The 18,796-nt window shown below is 42.6% G+C and overlaps 1 protein-coding gene across 2 annotated transcripts; it reads left to right on the forward strand.

The window, feature by feature from the left end:
* Positions 1 to 2,750: 2,750 nt before the first annotated feature.
* On the forward strand, positions 2,751 to 12,889 carry LOC110180128 (polyhomeotic-proximal chromatin protein). Of its 2 annotated transcripts, none has more exons than XM_020947769.2 (5): positions 2,751 to 3,634; positions 7,218 to 9,037; positions 9,108 to 9,579; positions 9,645 to 11,476; positions 11,548 to 12,889. In XM_020947769.2, exons 1-5 carry the CDS (start codon positions 3,600 to 3,602, stop codon positions 12,333 to 12,335), a joined length of 4,947 nt encoding a protein of 1,648 aa, XP_020803428.2. In that variant the 5' UTR covers positions 2,751 to 3,599; the 3' UTR covers positions 12,336 to 12,889. The 2 variants fall into 2 exon arrangements, with proteins under 2 accessions (XP_020803428.2, XP_086693631.1); XM_086837505.1 differs by having other exon boundaries at positions 2,798 to 3,190.
* The last annotated feature ends 5,907 nt before the right edge of the window (positions 12,890 to 18,796 follow it).

Below are 18,796 nucleotides of genomic sequence, written 5' to 3' on the forward strand. Positions count from 1 at the left end.
GCCATGTTCGGAAGAAAACAAATTTTTTGAAATTTTTTCAAAATTTTATAAGGGGTTACATCGTTAAAACTTTCAAAAATCGACCAAAATTTTAATTTTATTTAATTTAAAAATGAGTATGTAGATTTGTTAACCTCATAAAAACTATCATGAAACTTTTTACCGAAGTAAAATTAATGGATTTTTGGTTTAGTTATGAGTATTTTAAGTTTTGATCTGACGACAAAATTGCTCTATAAAAATATATAAATTTAAGTTGAAACTTTGCTGATAGTTTTCTTTTTCTTATTCTCATTAGTAAATAATTTGGAACCAACCAGGTCGAACCATTATATCATATGGGTGCCAATTAATTGATTAGAAAATAATAGGAAAAATAAATACACAAATAAATAAATATACAAATAATTACATATTTTCTACTTCAAAACATTGTATAATATTTTAGAACATTGATTTTATTTTCATTTAATAAAAATGTGAGCGATTTTTAATGATCAAATTGAAACCAAACCAAGTTTAAGACACCAGTAACTGAGATAGATTCAAATTCAATGTTAATTAAGTTAATCTTTATATTTAAATATATCTATTATAATACAATTAATTATAAAAGATGCATTTTGTAGCAATGCAACAACTCATGTTGTTTCATACCAGACATTTGTTGGCCACGCCTATTAACAATAAACGGAACGGCGTATAAGGGAACGGACTTCATTACGTTTATTGTCGGGCAATAAATGTTAAAGCAACAACAACAACAACCCACTTTTGTTTATCACACAAGGCACGCAAACCACCACACCACCAGTGTCTGTGCAGAGAGACGTGGATAAACCAACGGTTTCGTCTATTCAAAAATGGTGTAGGGAGTTCGGACAATTGCCCAACAGGTACAACGACAATGGGTGAGAACGGGAGCGAGCTATATGTTGGCCTGGACTCTAGAGCGAGCACACAGTAATTTACGCTCATTAAGCATTTGTCATTTTTACGAAATGCAAATACACAAACGAGCGCTCGCTCACACATACATACATGCATACACAGCCACGCTACTTCTCACTCGCCCCAATAACAAGAGTGGCTGGGCTCCAACAACAAGTTAAAGAAAATGAATTGAATAGGCAGCAAAAAAAAAAAAGAGCGCATGCTCCACTGCTTGTACAGTTGAGCGTTCGAGAGCGATTAAAGAAGGAAGATGAAAAAGAGCAGCAGAGAAGGCAGGCCAACTAATAAGAAAAAAGCTAAGCATAATCGGAAAAACCAATACCACGTTGAACCCACACACTCGCAGACTCAAAAGAAAAAAAGCAAAGCAAATCAGAGAGCGAAAGAGCACGCGGCCAAAGCACTTAGCGGGCATAAAAATAATATGGCGGCGAGGCAACAAAAAGAAAAAGCAAGTGAGACGAGACGAAGCGATATTCCACCCAACACAAATTAACAACAACCATACGAATTGGAATGATGTACATTTGCGGGAGCGGGGAGAGAGAACGACAAGAACCCAAAGCAACGCACCCAAACAAATACACACAAAGCACAAAATGAAAAATGAAATACCAAATGACTGGCACAGTGGGGCACAAATGATTTCCATTTCATTTAATTTTAATAACAGAAGAACCAAAAAAAAACAAGAAGCACATTTTACAAGTTATAATCATAATACAATATTAAATAAATACTAACTATTTAGTTATTAATACTGGTTCATAGAATATATATTTTTAACATAAGCACATTGCTTATTTTGACCCAAATGCAATAAATACACCACATAAATTAATTAATTATATAAGCTTAATAATGTATTTATAATAACAAAACTAATAACTGTCACTAATAAGTAAGTATTTAAACAAAACAAAAAATATATGAATACATATATATAAATTTATTTATTAATTTTTATGTTATGTTTTAAAAATTATAGTAAGTTTTTCGCCACTGTGCACACGCTGCACACGCTATAAAAACACATCTAAAAGCAAAAACCAAACTACTGCAAATGAAAAAAAGACCGCCAACAAAAAATGCAATCCAATAATAATGGATCGAATACCACTGTTCAGTGTTCGACAGAGTGAGTGAGTGAAAAAAAGCATTTTGCTCTGCCTCTGCGCATACGCTACCCCTCCCTCTTTTCTCTTCTTCTTTCCTTCCACCGTCTGTTTCCGACAACCAAAACTAATAATAAAGTAAAGCTGATCCGATCTGAACAGTACAGCAGGAGGGTGGGAAAAGGAATGCGAATGAAAATGGAAATGGAAGGAGGAGGGCGACGTCCAGGTAGGTTGTTAACTGTGGTGGTGGAATGAAAAAAGAAGATGAAGTATAGCAACAATCGGGCGGTAGACATTCGAGTGTACAGACACAGAAAACTGGATTCGGTCGTGTGTTGAAGGGGAAGTAAGAGGGGGCCGATCAGTCGGGGTGGTTGAAACACAGGCACACACACACATGCCCGCCAGCTGTAGCCTCGACTCTTGCTTTTTTTTTTTTTTTTTGCTTGCTACACTGCTGCCGTTCCTTTCCAACCCCAAGCGCGCAGAGGACATCCCACTCGCACTTCTGCTCCGACGAGCGCTGCCCCTAGTACCGTCGCACTCGCACCCGCACATTTCAGTATAGAGAAAAGTTATCGCCTGCGCTCGAGTGCGAGAGAAACTGGTTGCTTTTTCCCATGCCCAGCTGTCCCGCAAAAGCAGCACCAACACCAACACCAACACATGCGCACTTCATTTTGTTTCGACGCTCGACGTAGAGTTGTCGCTGTGTCGCGCGGTTCAGTCAGAAATTGAACTTGGTTGTGTGCGGTTCTTGCGCTCTGAGTTCGCGCGCGTCTGTTTAAACGAACGGAAAAAAGTTTCGCGTCGACGCGAACCACACAACTTGAATACCCTTTTAACATAGTATTTTTTTTTAAAGTGCTCGACGGTGCTAAGAATTGGTGAATACAAAGCAAAAAGTGATGCCTTGCGAAACTACGAATATTTACTGGCGGCGCGTCGCTGCCGCTAAAAAGTATAAAGCGGCCGCAATAAAAACAAGCGTCTAGAGTTTTCGTCGGCGCGGTTTTTTTTTAATGTAAGATCGCGTGCACAGGTGCTTTGGCCCCTGAGCCTTTTAATTACACTGCAAAAAAACGAACTGCAGCCTCAAAACAGAGAGTGGAGTGAGTGTGAGTGGAGTTTGCCATAATTACAATTGTCGCCCGTGCACGGAACACTCATTTACACACACACACACCGATAACGAGAGAGTTGAGACTGCGAGAGAGACTTTGTCGGATTCATTTCGTTTTTGTGTACATTTGTTGTCTTGCGTTTCACGTTATATGTTTGTTGTTGCCTGTATGTTTATATTTATTGCCTGTACATGTGTGTGTGTATGTGTTCGTTCGTCTTGTGTTTATTAATGTTCAACACCAACAAGAGAAAAACAAAATCAACTAGAGAGCCCAAAAAGAAAGCGCGACAACTATAAAAACAACAACAAGAAAGAGTATCTCCTCCGCCGCCGATACCCGAAAACGCCGCCGTCGCATGCATACCTTTAATTTATTACACATATTGTTTTTATTTTAAATAATGGATCGTCGTGCATTGAAGTTTATGCAAAAAAGGTATTTTTAGTTTGGTTTCGTTTTTAACAATTTACAATTTGTTTCTTATGCTTACTTGTTTGTGTGTGTGATTATTTTTACTGCTGCTGTTATGCCTGCACTTGCACTTACTTTTCACGGTTCTTTCTTTCTTTTTTTGTATTTGTTATTATTTTATTTCTTGTGGGTGCTAGTTTTTATTTAATGGATCGTGCCAGAAATATTCTTTTATGTTGTCATAAAATGCGCTCGATTGGTAGGAAGAAACAAAAAAAAAAGAACAAATTCACAAAGTCCCAAAACGAGTTTCGTTTCCCCTGCCTACCGCTCTGCTGCTGCTCCCCCGTCGGCCACCCGCCTCCTGCTGTGCGGTGTGGTTCAGTGTTGTTGCATTTTGTTGACAACGAATTTCGCAATGCATGCCTGTGTTCGTGCGTCTGCTGTTGGTGGTTGGTTCCCCCCACCCCTACCAACCTACCAACAACATTGAAAAAGCAAAAGTTCTTTGCCAAAAAGCAGTCGTTTTTGTTGTTGCCACAGCAAAAACAGTACTCGACAACCCTGATCGCTCTCTCGCTCTTATGCTCTCTCCTACACTCTGCATGTTGCTCTCAATATTTTACTCTCCCAGTCGAAGTAAACAAAATCTTAGGGTTGTCAGCTTAGCGAGTATTTCAAAACAATGTTAGGGATAATAAAAATGTAATTTAAATTAAAGTTAATTTTCAAAAATAAAAAGTAAGCCAATATAAAATAAACATTTTTCTTTCATGTTAATAAAAGTACAATTTCTTGTGGCCAAATATGAATGATTGAAAACAATATTTCAATAATATCAAATTAAAAATAATAAACAATAAATTGCAAAAATTTCGTAAGGCCTCCCCAATCAATTTTTAATAAAATATATATTGTATTGTAATTGTAGCTTTTGTGTATATTGAATATAGTTGACAACTCTGGTGACCATACATCTCAACGCGAGAACGGTTCTCCTTTGAGGACTGCTCGCTTCCTATCTCATTCTAGCGCTTGTATCTCAACGTAGCTGATGGAGCACCTTGTATAGTTCCACCATGCGCCATGGTAACATCTCTTTCCCTCTCACGTTTGCCTTGGCGCTCATTTGTTTTCTCTTTTTCTGATTGCAAAACTCGTTTGTGTATCAATCAATATGCTGTCATACCACCCTCTCACTCACTCATTTGTATTTTGCACGCCTGATTCCACTGTAGCTGATTTTTGATTTGAATTCGGGCTCTCTCTCGCTCTCCCTTGCGTCTCTCCCTTTTGTGGGGCGCATGCTCCCAACCGTTGTGTGTGTGTGTGCGTGCGTGCGTGTTTATTTCCCCCGCATTTTTATCATTCCTCCTGCTACTGCTTTTCCCCCCTTCGTTGCGGCAGCACACACTAACGGGAGAAACCAGTCTTCTTCATGGTTTTTCTTTGAGCCGCAAGTTGGCTTTCCTCAAGAGGTTTAACCATAGCATACAAACATATTATACATATTTACACATATCGTTTCTCACTGCGGGTGACTGTGATCTCGACTCACACTTTAATGGAATACACACAGACACAAGGCACCCTGTGATGAGAAATCCACCCCTCTAGATCGCCCACCACCAACACCCCTTTCGGCTGAGGGTAGTAGACCAGCTCATGAGGGTTACCTTACCCTTGCCACCGATGCTTATGCTTTTTGCCGGCTTTTATAACACATTTCTCGCTTGTTCTTATGTTTTTTATTTTTCTTTTTTATTATGTTTTCCCCTTTCCCCCCTTATATTCTTATTTTATATGGGCCTCGTGGGTTTTTGATGGGGCAAGGGGAAGGAGGACAGGGATCTTTATACTGGCTGCTGGGACACACAGTTTAGGTCAACGAAATAACACAATAAACTGGAAAATGCCACCCTTCGGCATAATCACAATGCGATTTAGTGGAATATTAGTGAGTGTTCTACACTGAAAAAGTTTAGGTAGTTATGGACAACAATAAAAAAAAAACAACCCTAACCCTAAAAGTAGCTAGTTTTAGCCGGGTTTCGCGAGCCATTTATTTATTATATTAAAAAAAAAAGGATAATTTAATACGTACTACACTTGTAAGATTTTCCCTTAAATATTTGCTCTGGTGGAAATTTATACAATATATTTATATTATATTACCATCGGGAAGCTCTAATATGTTGAGCACAGCTGTATATGATGGAAATAGTAGCAATTCGGTGTTGTGTTCCCAACTGTCAGCATTTTGTCTGGGAGGTCCTTGAACTTCGCCTGCCTGCAATTCGCATTCGACTTTATTGCCATTTTGCTATAATATCAGACGGTGCCAGCTGCCTGGCTGGACACCTTTTCCCGGGCAAAATGCGCTCGGAAAAACGGCTGCGATACTTCACATGGAAATTTCGGAAAACCGAAGATAAAGATCGATGGCAGGCAACCCTCAGATTCGGTTGCCGCCTCCTCTTTTCTCTCTTCCTATTTATTTCAATGAATGCGAAGGTCCCTTTTGCATTTTCGCCAACATTTTCATTAATGCTATTATTATTGTTGTTTTTGTGCGACAGAAGGAAGGGAAGAGAGAAATGAAGGTACAATAATGTTTGGGTTCTACCTAAAACTAGGGGACAATCTTTCCAACTGAATCTTTGATGGTCCATTTTCTTTTGGTTGTCGCTTAAAAATTAAAGCAAACTCTTTGTAGTTTTAGTAATAAATATTCAAGGTTTTTAAATAGGAATTAATATTTTTAAAATTTGCATGTTAATATTAATATGTTAATATATTATTAATATTAGTTATTTATTATTTTACACTTGCATATTATTAAAATTTAAGTAGGAGCTTATAAACCAGTGAAGGAGTCATTTCCGACCCTATAAATCATATATATTCTTGATCAGCATCAACAGACGAGTCGTTCTAGCCATCTTCGGTCGAAAAAAAATTTTTCCCCAATTTTATAAGGGGTTACATCGTTAAAATTTACAAAAATTGTCAAAAATTTTAATTTTTAAAATGAGTAGCAGATTTATTAACCTAATAAAAACTAGCATGGGAACGCTTTCCGATTTAAAATTAATGCTTTTTTGGATAAGTTATGCCATTTTAATTCTTTGATTTGTCGAACAAAAATGCATATAAAAATATAGATAAATATCAATTCAAAGACTGTAGTTATTATCAATTTGTGATCCTATTGAATTCAATTCAAAACTGCAAAGGTATCTAAACTTCGGCTTCCCGAAGTTAGTTTCCTTTCTTGTTTTTAGTTATATTTATTATTAGCATGAAGAGAATTTACCTGATCCCTCATTTTATAATATATTTTTGGCCAAGGCTTAAGCTCTTTCAAAGTTTTCTTTTTTCCGGGGAATGTGCTGGGATGCTGGCAACCTGTTTGCACATGATTTTGTCATTGTTTGTAGTTGGGACAAGACATGAGAAGCCCATTAGGGACATGGGAAGCCGCCGGGTCGTGCGTGTGGTCTGCTCTGGTCTGGTCTGGTCCCAGATGATTCTGCGTTTGCTTCGAACAAATGTTTACTGATCCCCCCACCTTTGAATCCTCTTCTCTTCCCTTCCGATCACACAGAGCGGACACAGAAAGCGACAACACTAACACCAACACATCACTGAGCACAACTGCTTCCCAGGGGACACCAGCTTCAGGCATATCTGCAGGAACGGGCGGTGGCACTCTACCCCTGAAGGACAACTCCAATATACGCGAGAAACCGCTGCAGCACGCACATCCGCATCCACACCAGCAGCAGCAGCATCAGCATCAGCAACAGCAGCAGCAGCCCGGTGGCAAGCAGCTAGAGAGGCCACTGAAGTGCCTGGAGACGCTCGCTCAAAAAGCGGGCATAACTTTTGACGAGAAATACGATGTGGCCAGTCCCCCGCATCCCGGCATTGCCCAGCAGCAGGCGACTCCAGCATCAGCACACAGAACACCAACACCAACACCAGCAGCAACAGGAACAGTCACCCCCACGAATCATCGACACGGAACTGCGCCTACTGCCCGCCGGCACACGAACACCCCGAACACCACCCCAGGCCCAACCAGTGCAGTTGGCACACCCAATTCGCACAACACGCACACCCTTGTCCGCCACACCAGCCTCAAACTGGATAAGGCGCAGAATCCCGGCCAGCAGGTGGCGGCCGCCACCACAGTGCCGCTGCAGATCTCTCCGGAGCAGCTGCAGCAGCTTTACGCGAGCAGTCCATATGCCATCCAGGTGAAGCAAGAGTTCCCCACGCATACAACGGGAGCGGGCACGGAGCTGAAGCATGCGACCAATATCCTGGATGTGCAACAGCAGATGCAGCTGCAGCAGCTCTCCGATGCCAACGGAGCCGGAGGAGCTGCTGGAGCCACAGGAGTGGCGGGAGGCGCACCAAGTCCTGCCAATGCCCAACAGACGCAGCAGCAGCACTCGACGGCCATCAGCACCATGTCCCCAATGCAGCTAGCGGCGGCTACCGGAGGAGTGGGCGGTGATTGGGGGCAAGGCAGGACGGTGCAACTGATGCAGCCCTCGACCAGCTTCCTGTATCCGCAGATGATCGTGTCCGGTAATCTGCTGCATCCTGGCGGCCTTGGCCAGCAGCCCATCCAGGTGATTACCGCCGGCAAGCCCTTCCAGGGCAATGCGCCTCAGATGATCACCACCACGACGCAAAACGCCAAGCAGATGATCGGGGGACAGACGCAGTTCGCTGGAGGCACCTATGCCTCGTGCCTGCCCTCCAACCACAACCAGTCGCCACAGACGCTGCTCATCTCGCCGGTGAATGTGATCTCGCACTCGCCACAGCAGCAGCAGAACCTGCTTCAGTCGATGGCGGCTGCAGCCCAGCAACAGCAGCAGCAGCAGCAACAGCTGACACAACAGCAGCAACAACAGCAGCAGCAGATTACTCAGCAGCAGCAACAGCAGCAGCAGCTCACGGCCGCCCTCGCGAAAGTGGGCGTGGATGCGCAGGGCAAGTTGGCCCAGAAGGTGGTCCAGAAGGTGACCACCACCAGTAGCACGGTGCAGGCAGCGACGGCAGGCGGAGCAGCAGCCACGGCAGCCCAGGCCCAGCAGGTGCAACAGGTCCAGCAACAGCAGCAGCAGCAGACTACGCAGACCACCCAGCAATGCGTTCAAGTCTCGCAGTCGACGTTGCCCGTGGGCGTGGGAGTAACCCAGGCTGGCCAGTCTGTTCAGTCAGTTCAGGCCGCCCAGCTGTTGAACGCCGGACAGGCGCAGCAGATGCAGATCCCCTGGTTTTGGCAAAATGCGGCTGGACTGCAGTCCTTCGGCTCGAACCAGATCATCCTGAGGGGCCAGCCAGACGGAACCTCGGGCATGTTTATCCAGCAACCGGCCACGCAGACCCTGCAGACGCAGCAGAACCGTAAGTCACCCTATACTAGTATTCATTTCCATCTGGTCCTAATTATGCGTGCTTTCCTTTGTTTCCTCAGAGATTATCCAGTGCAATGTGACCCAGACGCCCCCTAAGGCTCGCACCCAACTGGACGCACTTGCCCCGAAGCAGCAGCAACAGCAGCAGCAGGCGGGAACTGCCAACCAGACACAGCAGCAACAGCAGCAGCAGCAGCAGCAGTTGGCGGTAGCCACGGCTCAGTTGCAACAGCAGCAGCAACAACTCACGGCAGCGGCTCTGCAACGCCCTGGAGCCCCGATCCTACCCCACAATGGCACCCAGGTGCGTCCGGCCAGCTCGGTGTCCACGCAGACTGCCCAGAACCAGAGCTTGCTGAAGGGCAAGATGCGCACCAAGCAGCAGCCGGTGCGACCTGCCTTGTCTGCCCTGAAGACGGAGAACGGCCAGTTGGCGGGTCAGAACAAGGTGGTGGGTCACATGGCCACCGTGCAGCAGCAACAGCAGGCGACAGCGAATCTCCAGCAAGTGGTAAACTCGGCGGGCAACAAGTGAGTAATCTGAGACACCTTGGGCCAGATCATGGAGCTAACTGATTACCTATGTATCATTACAGAATGGTTGTGATGAGCACGACGGGCACTCCCATTACCCTCCAGAACGGACAGACTCTTCACGCACCCACAGCGGGAGTGGACAAACAGCAGCAACAACAGCAGCAGCAATTGCAGCTGATTCAGAAGCAGCAGTTTCTGCAACAGCAAATGTTCCAGCAGCAGATCGCTGCCCTCCAGATGCAGCAGCAGGCGGCAGCTCAGGCCCAACAGCAGCAGCAGCAACAACAAGTCACCCAACAGCAGCAGCAGCAAGTGACCGCCCAGCAACAGCAGGCGGTGGCGCAGGCTCAGCAGCAACAGAGGGAACAGCAGCAGCAGCAGCAGCAAGTGGCCCAATCCCAGGCGCAGGCGCAACAGCAGCAGGCGCTTGCCAACGCCACTCAGCAAATCCTACAGGTGGCCCCAAACACCTTCATCACCTCGCACCAGCAACAGCAGCAGCAACTGCATAACCAACTGATCCAGCAGCAACTGCAGCAACAGGTGCAGGCGCATGTCCAGGCGCAGGCCCAGGCCCAGGCGCAGCAGCAACAGCAGCAGCAGCAACAACAGCAGCAACAACAACAGCAGCAGCAGCAGCAGCGGGAGCAACAACAGAACATCATCCAGCAGATTGTTGTGTCAGGCGGAACGACTCCTCAGCAGCAACAGCAGAACACGGGGCAGCTCCAACTGAGCAGCGTGCCCTTCACGGTGTCTTCGACCACGACGCCAGCCGGAATAGCCACCTCCAGTGCCCTGCAGGCGGCTCTCTCCGCCTCCGGCGCCATATTCCAGACTGCCAAGCCTGGCACTTGCAGCTCATCACTGCCCACAAGCAGTGTGGTGACCATAACCAACCAGAGCTCGGCTCCTCTGGTCACCAGCAGTACGGTGGCTAGTCTCCAGCAGGCACAAGCTCAAGCCCAGCTCCAACAGCAGCAGCAGCAGTTGATCACCACCGCCATGGCAGTAGCCTCTCAGCAGCAGCAGCAGCAACAACAACAGCAGCAGGGACCACCCTCCCTGACAGCCACGACGCCCTCGCCCACCACGAATCCCATCCTGGCCATGACCTCCATGATGAATGCCACAGTGGGGCACCTGTCAAGCGCTCCACCCGTCACAGTCTCTGTAACCAGCACCGCAGTCACTCCATCGCCGGGCCAATTGATGACCCTCAGTAGTGCCAGCACGCCCACCAAGGAGACGCCTTCGAAGACGGCCACCCTTGTGCCCATTGGCTCGCCCGTGACGCCCGCAGCGCTCCCAACTCAGGACAGAAGCGCGACGCCGAAATCCTCAACACCAGCCAATGTGAGTGCATCCGCGGAGGCCAGCAGTTCCACCGGCGAGGCCCTGCCCAACGGAGAAGCTACTGAGGCGGCGTCTACGCCGGTGAGGGCTGCCACCACACCCACCAGCAAGCAAAGCAACACGGTGCAGCCCACGGGCAGCAGCGGCACCACACCCAGCACCACAACCACACCCAGTGGTAAGGAAGAGACCAAGGTGGCAAGCTCCATCAACTCTAGCGCCGCCACAACGCCTACCACGACGAAGACGGTCAGCAATGGGATCGGAACGGGGAGGAGCACAGCGTGCACCACGGGTAGCACTACTGTGACCACCACCACCTGCAGCACTACCACCACAACCTGCAGCAGTGCGACCAGTACAACCACCACGACGACGAGCAGCAGCAATGGTGCGAAGGATCTGCCCAAGGCGATGATTAAGCCAAACGTTCTGACCCACGTCATCGATGGCTTCATCATCCAGGAGGCGAACGAACCTTTTCCGGTCACGAGGCAGCGCTATGCGGACAAGGACGTCGCCGATGAGCCGCCCAGTGAGTACCTCAATCACACACTACGGTTTGCAACTGTGTTAATCTCCATTTTTCCCATCTTCATCCTGCAGAGAAAAAAGCGGCCATGCAGGAGGACATGAAGCCCAGTGGAATAGCGTCCGCTCCAGCCTCCGACATGGTGGCCTGCGAACAGTGCGGCAAACTAGAGCACAAGACGAAGCTCAAGCGGAAGCGATTCTGCTCGCCGGGATGCGCAAGGCAGGCGAAGAATGGCATTGGAGTGGCAGGAGTGGAGACCGGAAAGACCAACGGCCTGGGAACCGGCGGAATTGTTGGGGTGGACGCCATGGCATTGGTGGACAAGCTGGACGAGGCCATGGCTGAGGAGAAGATGCAGACAGATGCCCTGCAGGCTCTGTCCGAGCCCCTGCCCATTCTGGCTGCTCCAACGGAAGTTCTACCACCAGTTTCCCTGCCTGTGCTGGCAACCGGCATTCCGACCCCTGTTCCTCTTGCACTTCCACTGCCGCTGCCGCTGGGACTACCATTGCCTGTAGCTATATCTGCTCCAACTCCACTGCCACCAGTTATTCCTGCCGCGGCACCCGCAACCACAACTTGCAACTCAAACGGAACAGATCGTTCGCCCATCAGCAGCTGGAGCGTGGAGGAGGTCAGCAACTTCATACGGGAACTGCCGGGCTGTCAGGACTACGTGGATGACTTCTTTCAGCAGGAAATTGACGGCCAAGCGCTGCTGCTGCTCAAGGAGAACCATCTGGTGAATGCCATGGGCATGAAGCTTGGACCAGCACTCAAGATCGTGGCCAAAGTGGACTCCATGAAGGAGGTGCCAGTCCCTGCCGATGGCAAGGATGCCGGAGGAGGGTCGCAGTAATGTGGCACATCGAGAGTGCACCTGGTACCTACCAGGTGAATCTGATTCACTTGGCAAATCTGAAGAATTATATATATTGTAGATTACAGCGCTAAGTCAAAAAAAATTGTACATATTCACACATTTACACCTAGGCATAAATTTATGTAGGAATTTTTTAAACACTCGACAGTCAAAAGCGTAATTAAAACAATTATGCGACATTTAAGCTACTAAAAAAACAAAATGTAATTGTAACTATGCCAGCATTATTTAATAATAGATAGTAAGTAGAATTCGTACAGCCCTGCCCTTATTGTCATTGGTAGAGCGTAAAAGTATTTTAATTTAAGAAGCCATAGCATTGCATATGTAAAATTGTACCAACTAAGAAATTTTAAAAATTGTAGGTAATCATTATAATTGTACATCTAAATGTGCATTCGAATTTTATGCTAAACGTTTTTTAATGCTTACATTAAGTGATTTTTTTTAACCATTCTCATCTTTTTTTTTGCAATTGCTGACCAAAAAAGGATTTTCACTATCAATAAATGTGAATATTTACAACAAAACTTGTGTATCTTTTCCTGGAAGTTTGGTAATATAGTTCAAATATTAGCTACCTTATCTAATATAGATTTGGAAGTTCAAATATGATCAATTAACAGGATTTTTCCTTTATTTTTTATTTTTATTGATATTCATTTATTTTAATTCGGAAAGCTTTCCTATGTTTCTTTTTAATAGTTTAATAAATCTGCATACTCATTTTAATATTTAAAAGAATTAAAATTTTTTATCAATTTTTAAAAATTTTAACGATGTAACCCCTTACCTTTTTTAGGGAAAAAAATGGAAAATTTTCGAAATTTGTTTTTGAATGCCGGATATAGCTAGAAAGATTGGTCTGTTGATTCTGATCAAGAATATATATGATATATGGCGTCGGAAATGACTCCTTCACTAATTAAAATTATAATTTCCTTTGCAGGATTCTTGAAATCGATATTTTTGTCGATTTTTGAAATATCTACAAATCAGGGACCTGCAAGAAGCTAACAGTTTTACCAACAGCTTTTCATTTATTATTTTTTATTTATTATTAATTATGATGCCTTGCCTAACCTTTTTTTATTTTTTTGGGGGTTGGAATAAAATTTAGTTAAGGTGAAAATTAATCTTTTCGAACTGGCCCTGTTAATTATTGGGATTTTTGAATCCACTGGCTGTTGGAGAATATTTTTGAGCAAGGGGCCCAGGGGTTCCGCATCACCTTTCCTTCGGAAGAATTTCTTACTGTTTAATTTATTATTTCCATTTTTTAAATAATTTAGAGTAGCATTTGGTGCACACGGATTCCTGGCAACCTTTCCTCTCGTAGATTTCTGAGAGGCTTCTATCGATTTATATTATTTTAATTTTATTTGTAGACAAACAGTATTAATAAAATATTGAATATTAAAATATCGTTCTGTAAGCAAATAGAATGTTTTAAATATAATTATTAAATCATTTCTTACATTATTTCACTGTAAACTGTTATACTGCAAATTCACCACACGTCATATTTACGAAAGACCACGCCCATGATGAACACGTAAGGAAAACGTTAGAAAGAGAACGATACAGAGTGCTGTAGTGGTGTCCCTGTCCCTCCCGCAAAGCGAATGTCACACCCACCCCCTCTCACTAAGGGGAGGAAATTCACGTCGAGAGTGTCCATTTTTTTTCCACTTTCACTGTCGACATTTTTTACTGGCCAACGATGCAGTCCGCTGCTCGTAATTAAACTGTGAGCGGGAGCAGGACAGGGAGCGGTAAAGAAAGAGGTGGCTTCAGAGCCAAGTCAGTGGGCTTATCATCTTGTTGCAGAAGTTAAAAGTTAAAATGGAGCCCCTTAATTAATTTCCCTTTTGTTCCGATCGACACAGACAAACAGATGGACATGGACATTTTAGCCAGAAGTTGTGATATTAAATTTATTATTTATTTTGTGATTGTTCCTATGACAGCTATATGATATAATAGACTATAAACTTACGTAGAAAGGAACGTACGAACATGACTAGATTGGCTTGGCTGATACTGATCGTGGATACAAATACTTTATATGTGTTTCCATAAATATCTTTAATATTTTAAAGAGCCAAATCGATTGAGTCCTTCTACAATCTCCTGCGGTATTAAATCGTCTCATTTTTGCAAGTCTTTAAAAATATTGATATTTATACCCTTTCAGGGTATTTTAATTTAAGTCACAAGCTTGAAACTATGTGAAGGAGTCATTTCCGACCCCATAAATTAAATATTCTTGATCAAAATTAACAGGCGAATCGTTCTAGCCATGTCGGAAAGACAACAAATTTTTTTGAATTTTTTCAAATATTTATAAGGGGTTACATCGTTAAAATTTTCAAAAATCGACCAAAAATTGTTATATTTTTAACATTTTTAATTGAGTATGCAGATTTATTAGCCTTCAAAAAACGAACATAGAAATGCTTTCAAAATATAAATTAATGCATTTTTGATTTAGTTATGCATTTTTTAAATTATGTTTTGTAACAAAAAAATATCATGTAAAAATACCGATTTTAAGAATCTTGCAGAGGAAAATATAATTTTTTATAGTGAAGGAGCTATTTCCGACCCTATAAACCATATATATTCTTGATCAGAATGAACAGGCGAATCTTTCTAGCCATGATTTTAAGAAAATTAGTTTTTTGCAATTTTTTTAAAATTTTATAAGGGGTTACATCGTTAAAATTAAAAAAAAAAATTAAAAAATTCAAATTTTCTGTAATGTTTAATTGAGCATGCAGATTTATTAACCTTATGAAAACTAACATTAAACCGCTTTCCGAATTAAAATTAATGCATTTTTAGCTAAGTTATGAGTTTTTTAAATTTTCAGATATCGAGAAAATTGTCATATGAAAATATAGATAAATATTGATTCAAGAATCCGAATATTTTTTAATTTTAAATTCAAATGTTGATTTGTTCACCTAATTAAACCCGGGTTGAGTTATCGAATTAAAATTAGCGAATTTTTGGCTTAGTTTTGAACGATTTCAAATTCAAATTTCCTGATTTCGATCTCCAAGGATATATGAAATCGGGTTCACGAAGTTAGATTCCTTTCTTATAATATCTGATTTTTAGGAGTAGGAAACTACTCCAAAATGATCGAGCACCAAAAGAAAACTCCCTGCCCATATCACATTTGCTACTTCCTTGTAACCTTTAACCTATTACCAACCCATTCCTCTGTAGCACCCCTAATAATTATGAGCTTAGGGGAGGAATTTGCTTTCCTTCCCTTCCAAAATCGTGCTACTTTTGAGGGTAATTGTAGTATGTTTGCTTGGAAAATGTAGTTACTGGGGCGCCTAAAATGGTGGATAAGGGTGCAACGGAGGTCGCTGAGGGCCGCCGGAAGGGCAAGTGTCAAAGGTCAACCCTTTTCCGCTTTCCTGTTTGATTTGCCTCACCCTTTTGGCTGAAGTACAGTTCGTTCAGCTTAGCGGGGTTGGTTTCCCCTTGACTGGGAAAAAATGCTAAAATATGACAAAACTACAGAAGAACAATAAAGGAAAGCCGAAGCTTATATACCCTTTCAGTTTGCGATTAAATTATAGGATCGGATCGGTAATCGATCACAACGAATATTAAAATATTCGCATTTTTCAAATCGATATTTATGAAGCATTTTATATGACATCAAAGTTTAAAAAACTCATAACTACGCCAAAATATCGTTAATTTTAATTCGAAAAGCGGTTATATGATAGGTTTTATTTGGTTTATAGATCCATACTCAATTTAAAATTTAAAAATTTTGTTTGGTTTTTAAATATTTTAACGATTTAACCCCTTATAAAAATTTGAAAAAATTGGAAAAATGTATTTTTGTGCCGGAGATGGCTAAATCGACTCGGCTGTTGATACAGATCAAGAATATATATGATTTGAGTCCTTCACAGCGTTCCAAGGCTCAGGCTGAACTTATAATACCCTGTAAGGGTATTTTCATGGCATACTTTCTGGTGGCAAGCCAGCAATGAAGGATTAGCAGGAAACCAGGATTCCTGTGTAGGCTTTCAAAGGATTCTAGATCTATTGATATTTATCTAGTTGAAAAAAAGGGCATCAAGGAGAAGGTAATGTACTAGAAAATGCACATCAATTAATCAAAAACTAAAAAAAAAAACTGATTTCTGCAAAAAATATTACCAATTCTGGTATTACGAATAATAAATAGAACTATATATAAAATCGCATGAGTTATGTTTTGATGAAAAAGCCTGCTAAGAAAAGCAGTCCTTTTGGTATGTGATTTGTTTAGAACTAGAAAAAAACTAAGTCTACAAATCGTAGAGGACAGAAACCAGGATCTAAGGATTATAAAAGTAAAACACAAACATTTGCAAAGGCATTCGTTTCGTCCTTGCCCACATATTCTATATGGCTTATGACTTTTAGGGGTAGTTTGCTTGAGGTTTTTCTTGCAGGACCTCTAGTTCGAAATTCGTTGGCCGATTCTGATTTCGGATATTGTATGATTTAAGATATTTGCGTTCAAATAAATATTTTTTAAAGCATTTTTGCAGTTTTTTGTCTTAGGCGAGTATATTTAAATTAGTAAGTTAGTAAAATGAGTGATAGAATAAATAAATCAATGTATAATAGGTACTCCGTGCTGTAAGACGAAGTTACGACATGCTCCTTCCAATATTCCTTCCATGCATGTACGCATGGAAACCCTATCGCAGTCGTCGTTGTGGTTAAGGGAAATGGTGATGCTGGCTATGAGATCCATTTCCACCGTTAATAAGGCGTGGCCTTACGAAAATAACGTCAGTGACTCTGCCTGCGCCCTCTCATTACGGTGGCAACAACTTGCGACAGCAGCGAAGGGCAACCCACTTTTGATTATCAGTCTTCACTCAACAGACCCACACACACACACACACACATTTCCACACATAACCGGAACCAGTGACTGTGCTACTGTGGCTGTATAACTCCTCTTGATAACTCCGTTAGGTTTTGTCTCTCTTTTTTTTTAAATGGTGTTGGAAGTTCTAGCAATTGCCCAACAGCAACAACACAACAGGTAAACATGTTTGTATTTTCGGTTGTGTATGTGTGTGCGCTATTATAACAAGAACGAACTGCCCGTAAATGTAGTGTAATGCGCTAGAGCGAGAGGCAATGTGTGAATAAAGCACGCGCACAGCAATTTACGCTCATTAAGCATTTGTCATATTTACGAAATGCAAATATACATACAAACACACACATACATATGACAACTCGCCTTCGCCCGCCCCAATAACAGCGTTCGAGCCCCAACAACAAGTTGGAGGCAATTAACTGAAGCGGCGCCAAAAAGAAGAGCGCATGCTCGACTTATTGTACAGTTGAGCGTGCCCCAGCGAATAAAAAAGGAAGAGCGATGCAAAGAGGCCAAGAAGGCATGCAACTAATAAGAAAAAAGCCAAATACAAAAAAAAAACCAACAAAGCCAGAGCGAAAAGCAACAATACTACACTGAATCGACATACACACACACCCAGTGTAAAAACAAAACAAAGCAAAGCAAAGCAGAGTGAGAGAGCGACGGCAAAAGCACTTAACGAGCATAAAAATAATATGGCGTCGGGGGAAGCGAACAAAAAACAAAAAAAAAAAAAAAAAAAAGAAATACGACGAAGCGAAATGAAACCCACGGTTCCATCAGTCCGAAGCCAATCGACAACAACAATTGCAATGATGAACGCATATGGAGCGCTACAACGTTGTTGCTGGATGGGGCGGCGGGAAAGAAGACCGACAAGAGCCCAAAGCAAGGCACCCATACTAACGCAAACACATACACACAAAGGGCACTCGGCAGAGGCAGTCCCAAAATGAAAAATGAAATGCCAAAGAAAGGCACAGTGGGACGAACAGCATTTGATCGCGATAAAGAGTGTAGTTATATGACAGGTAAACAAAATATATATAATGTTATAGATGTGACTAATTAAATGTATTTATTCAAAATAAAATATCGCTAATCACATTAAAAAGTACTGTTTTTAAACAAAATATGTTCCATACGAACATTAATCAAAGACATATATTTTTTATATACATCAAGATAGGTATAAATATATATATGTATATATATTTTCGAGACACTTAACATTTCATATATAATATTTAAAAACCTAAATTTTTCAGCATTATAAATAATAATAGTTGCGCCACTGTGCCCCCTCAAAAAAAAACTGCATCAACGACGCCAAAAGCAAAAATGCAATCCAATAATAATGGATCGAACACCACTGTTCAGTATTCAGCAGAGTGGTGAGTGAGTGAAAAAAAGCATTTTGCTCTGCCTCTGCGCATACGCTACCCCTCCCTCTTTTCTCTTCTTCTTTCCTTCCACCGTCTGTTTCCGACAACCAAAACTAATAATAAAGTAA

Source organism: Drosophila serrata, unplaced genomic scaffold (assembly GCF_035046125.1).
Source record: "Drosophila serrata isolate PLE 108 unplaced genomic scaffold, ASM3504612v1 contig_310, whole genome shotgun sequence".
NCBI classification, from domain to species: domain Eukaryota; kingdom Metazoa; phylum Arthropoda; class Insecta; order Diptera; family Drosophilidae; genus Drosophila; species Drosophila serrata.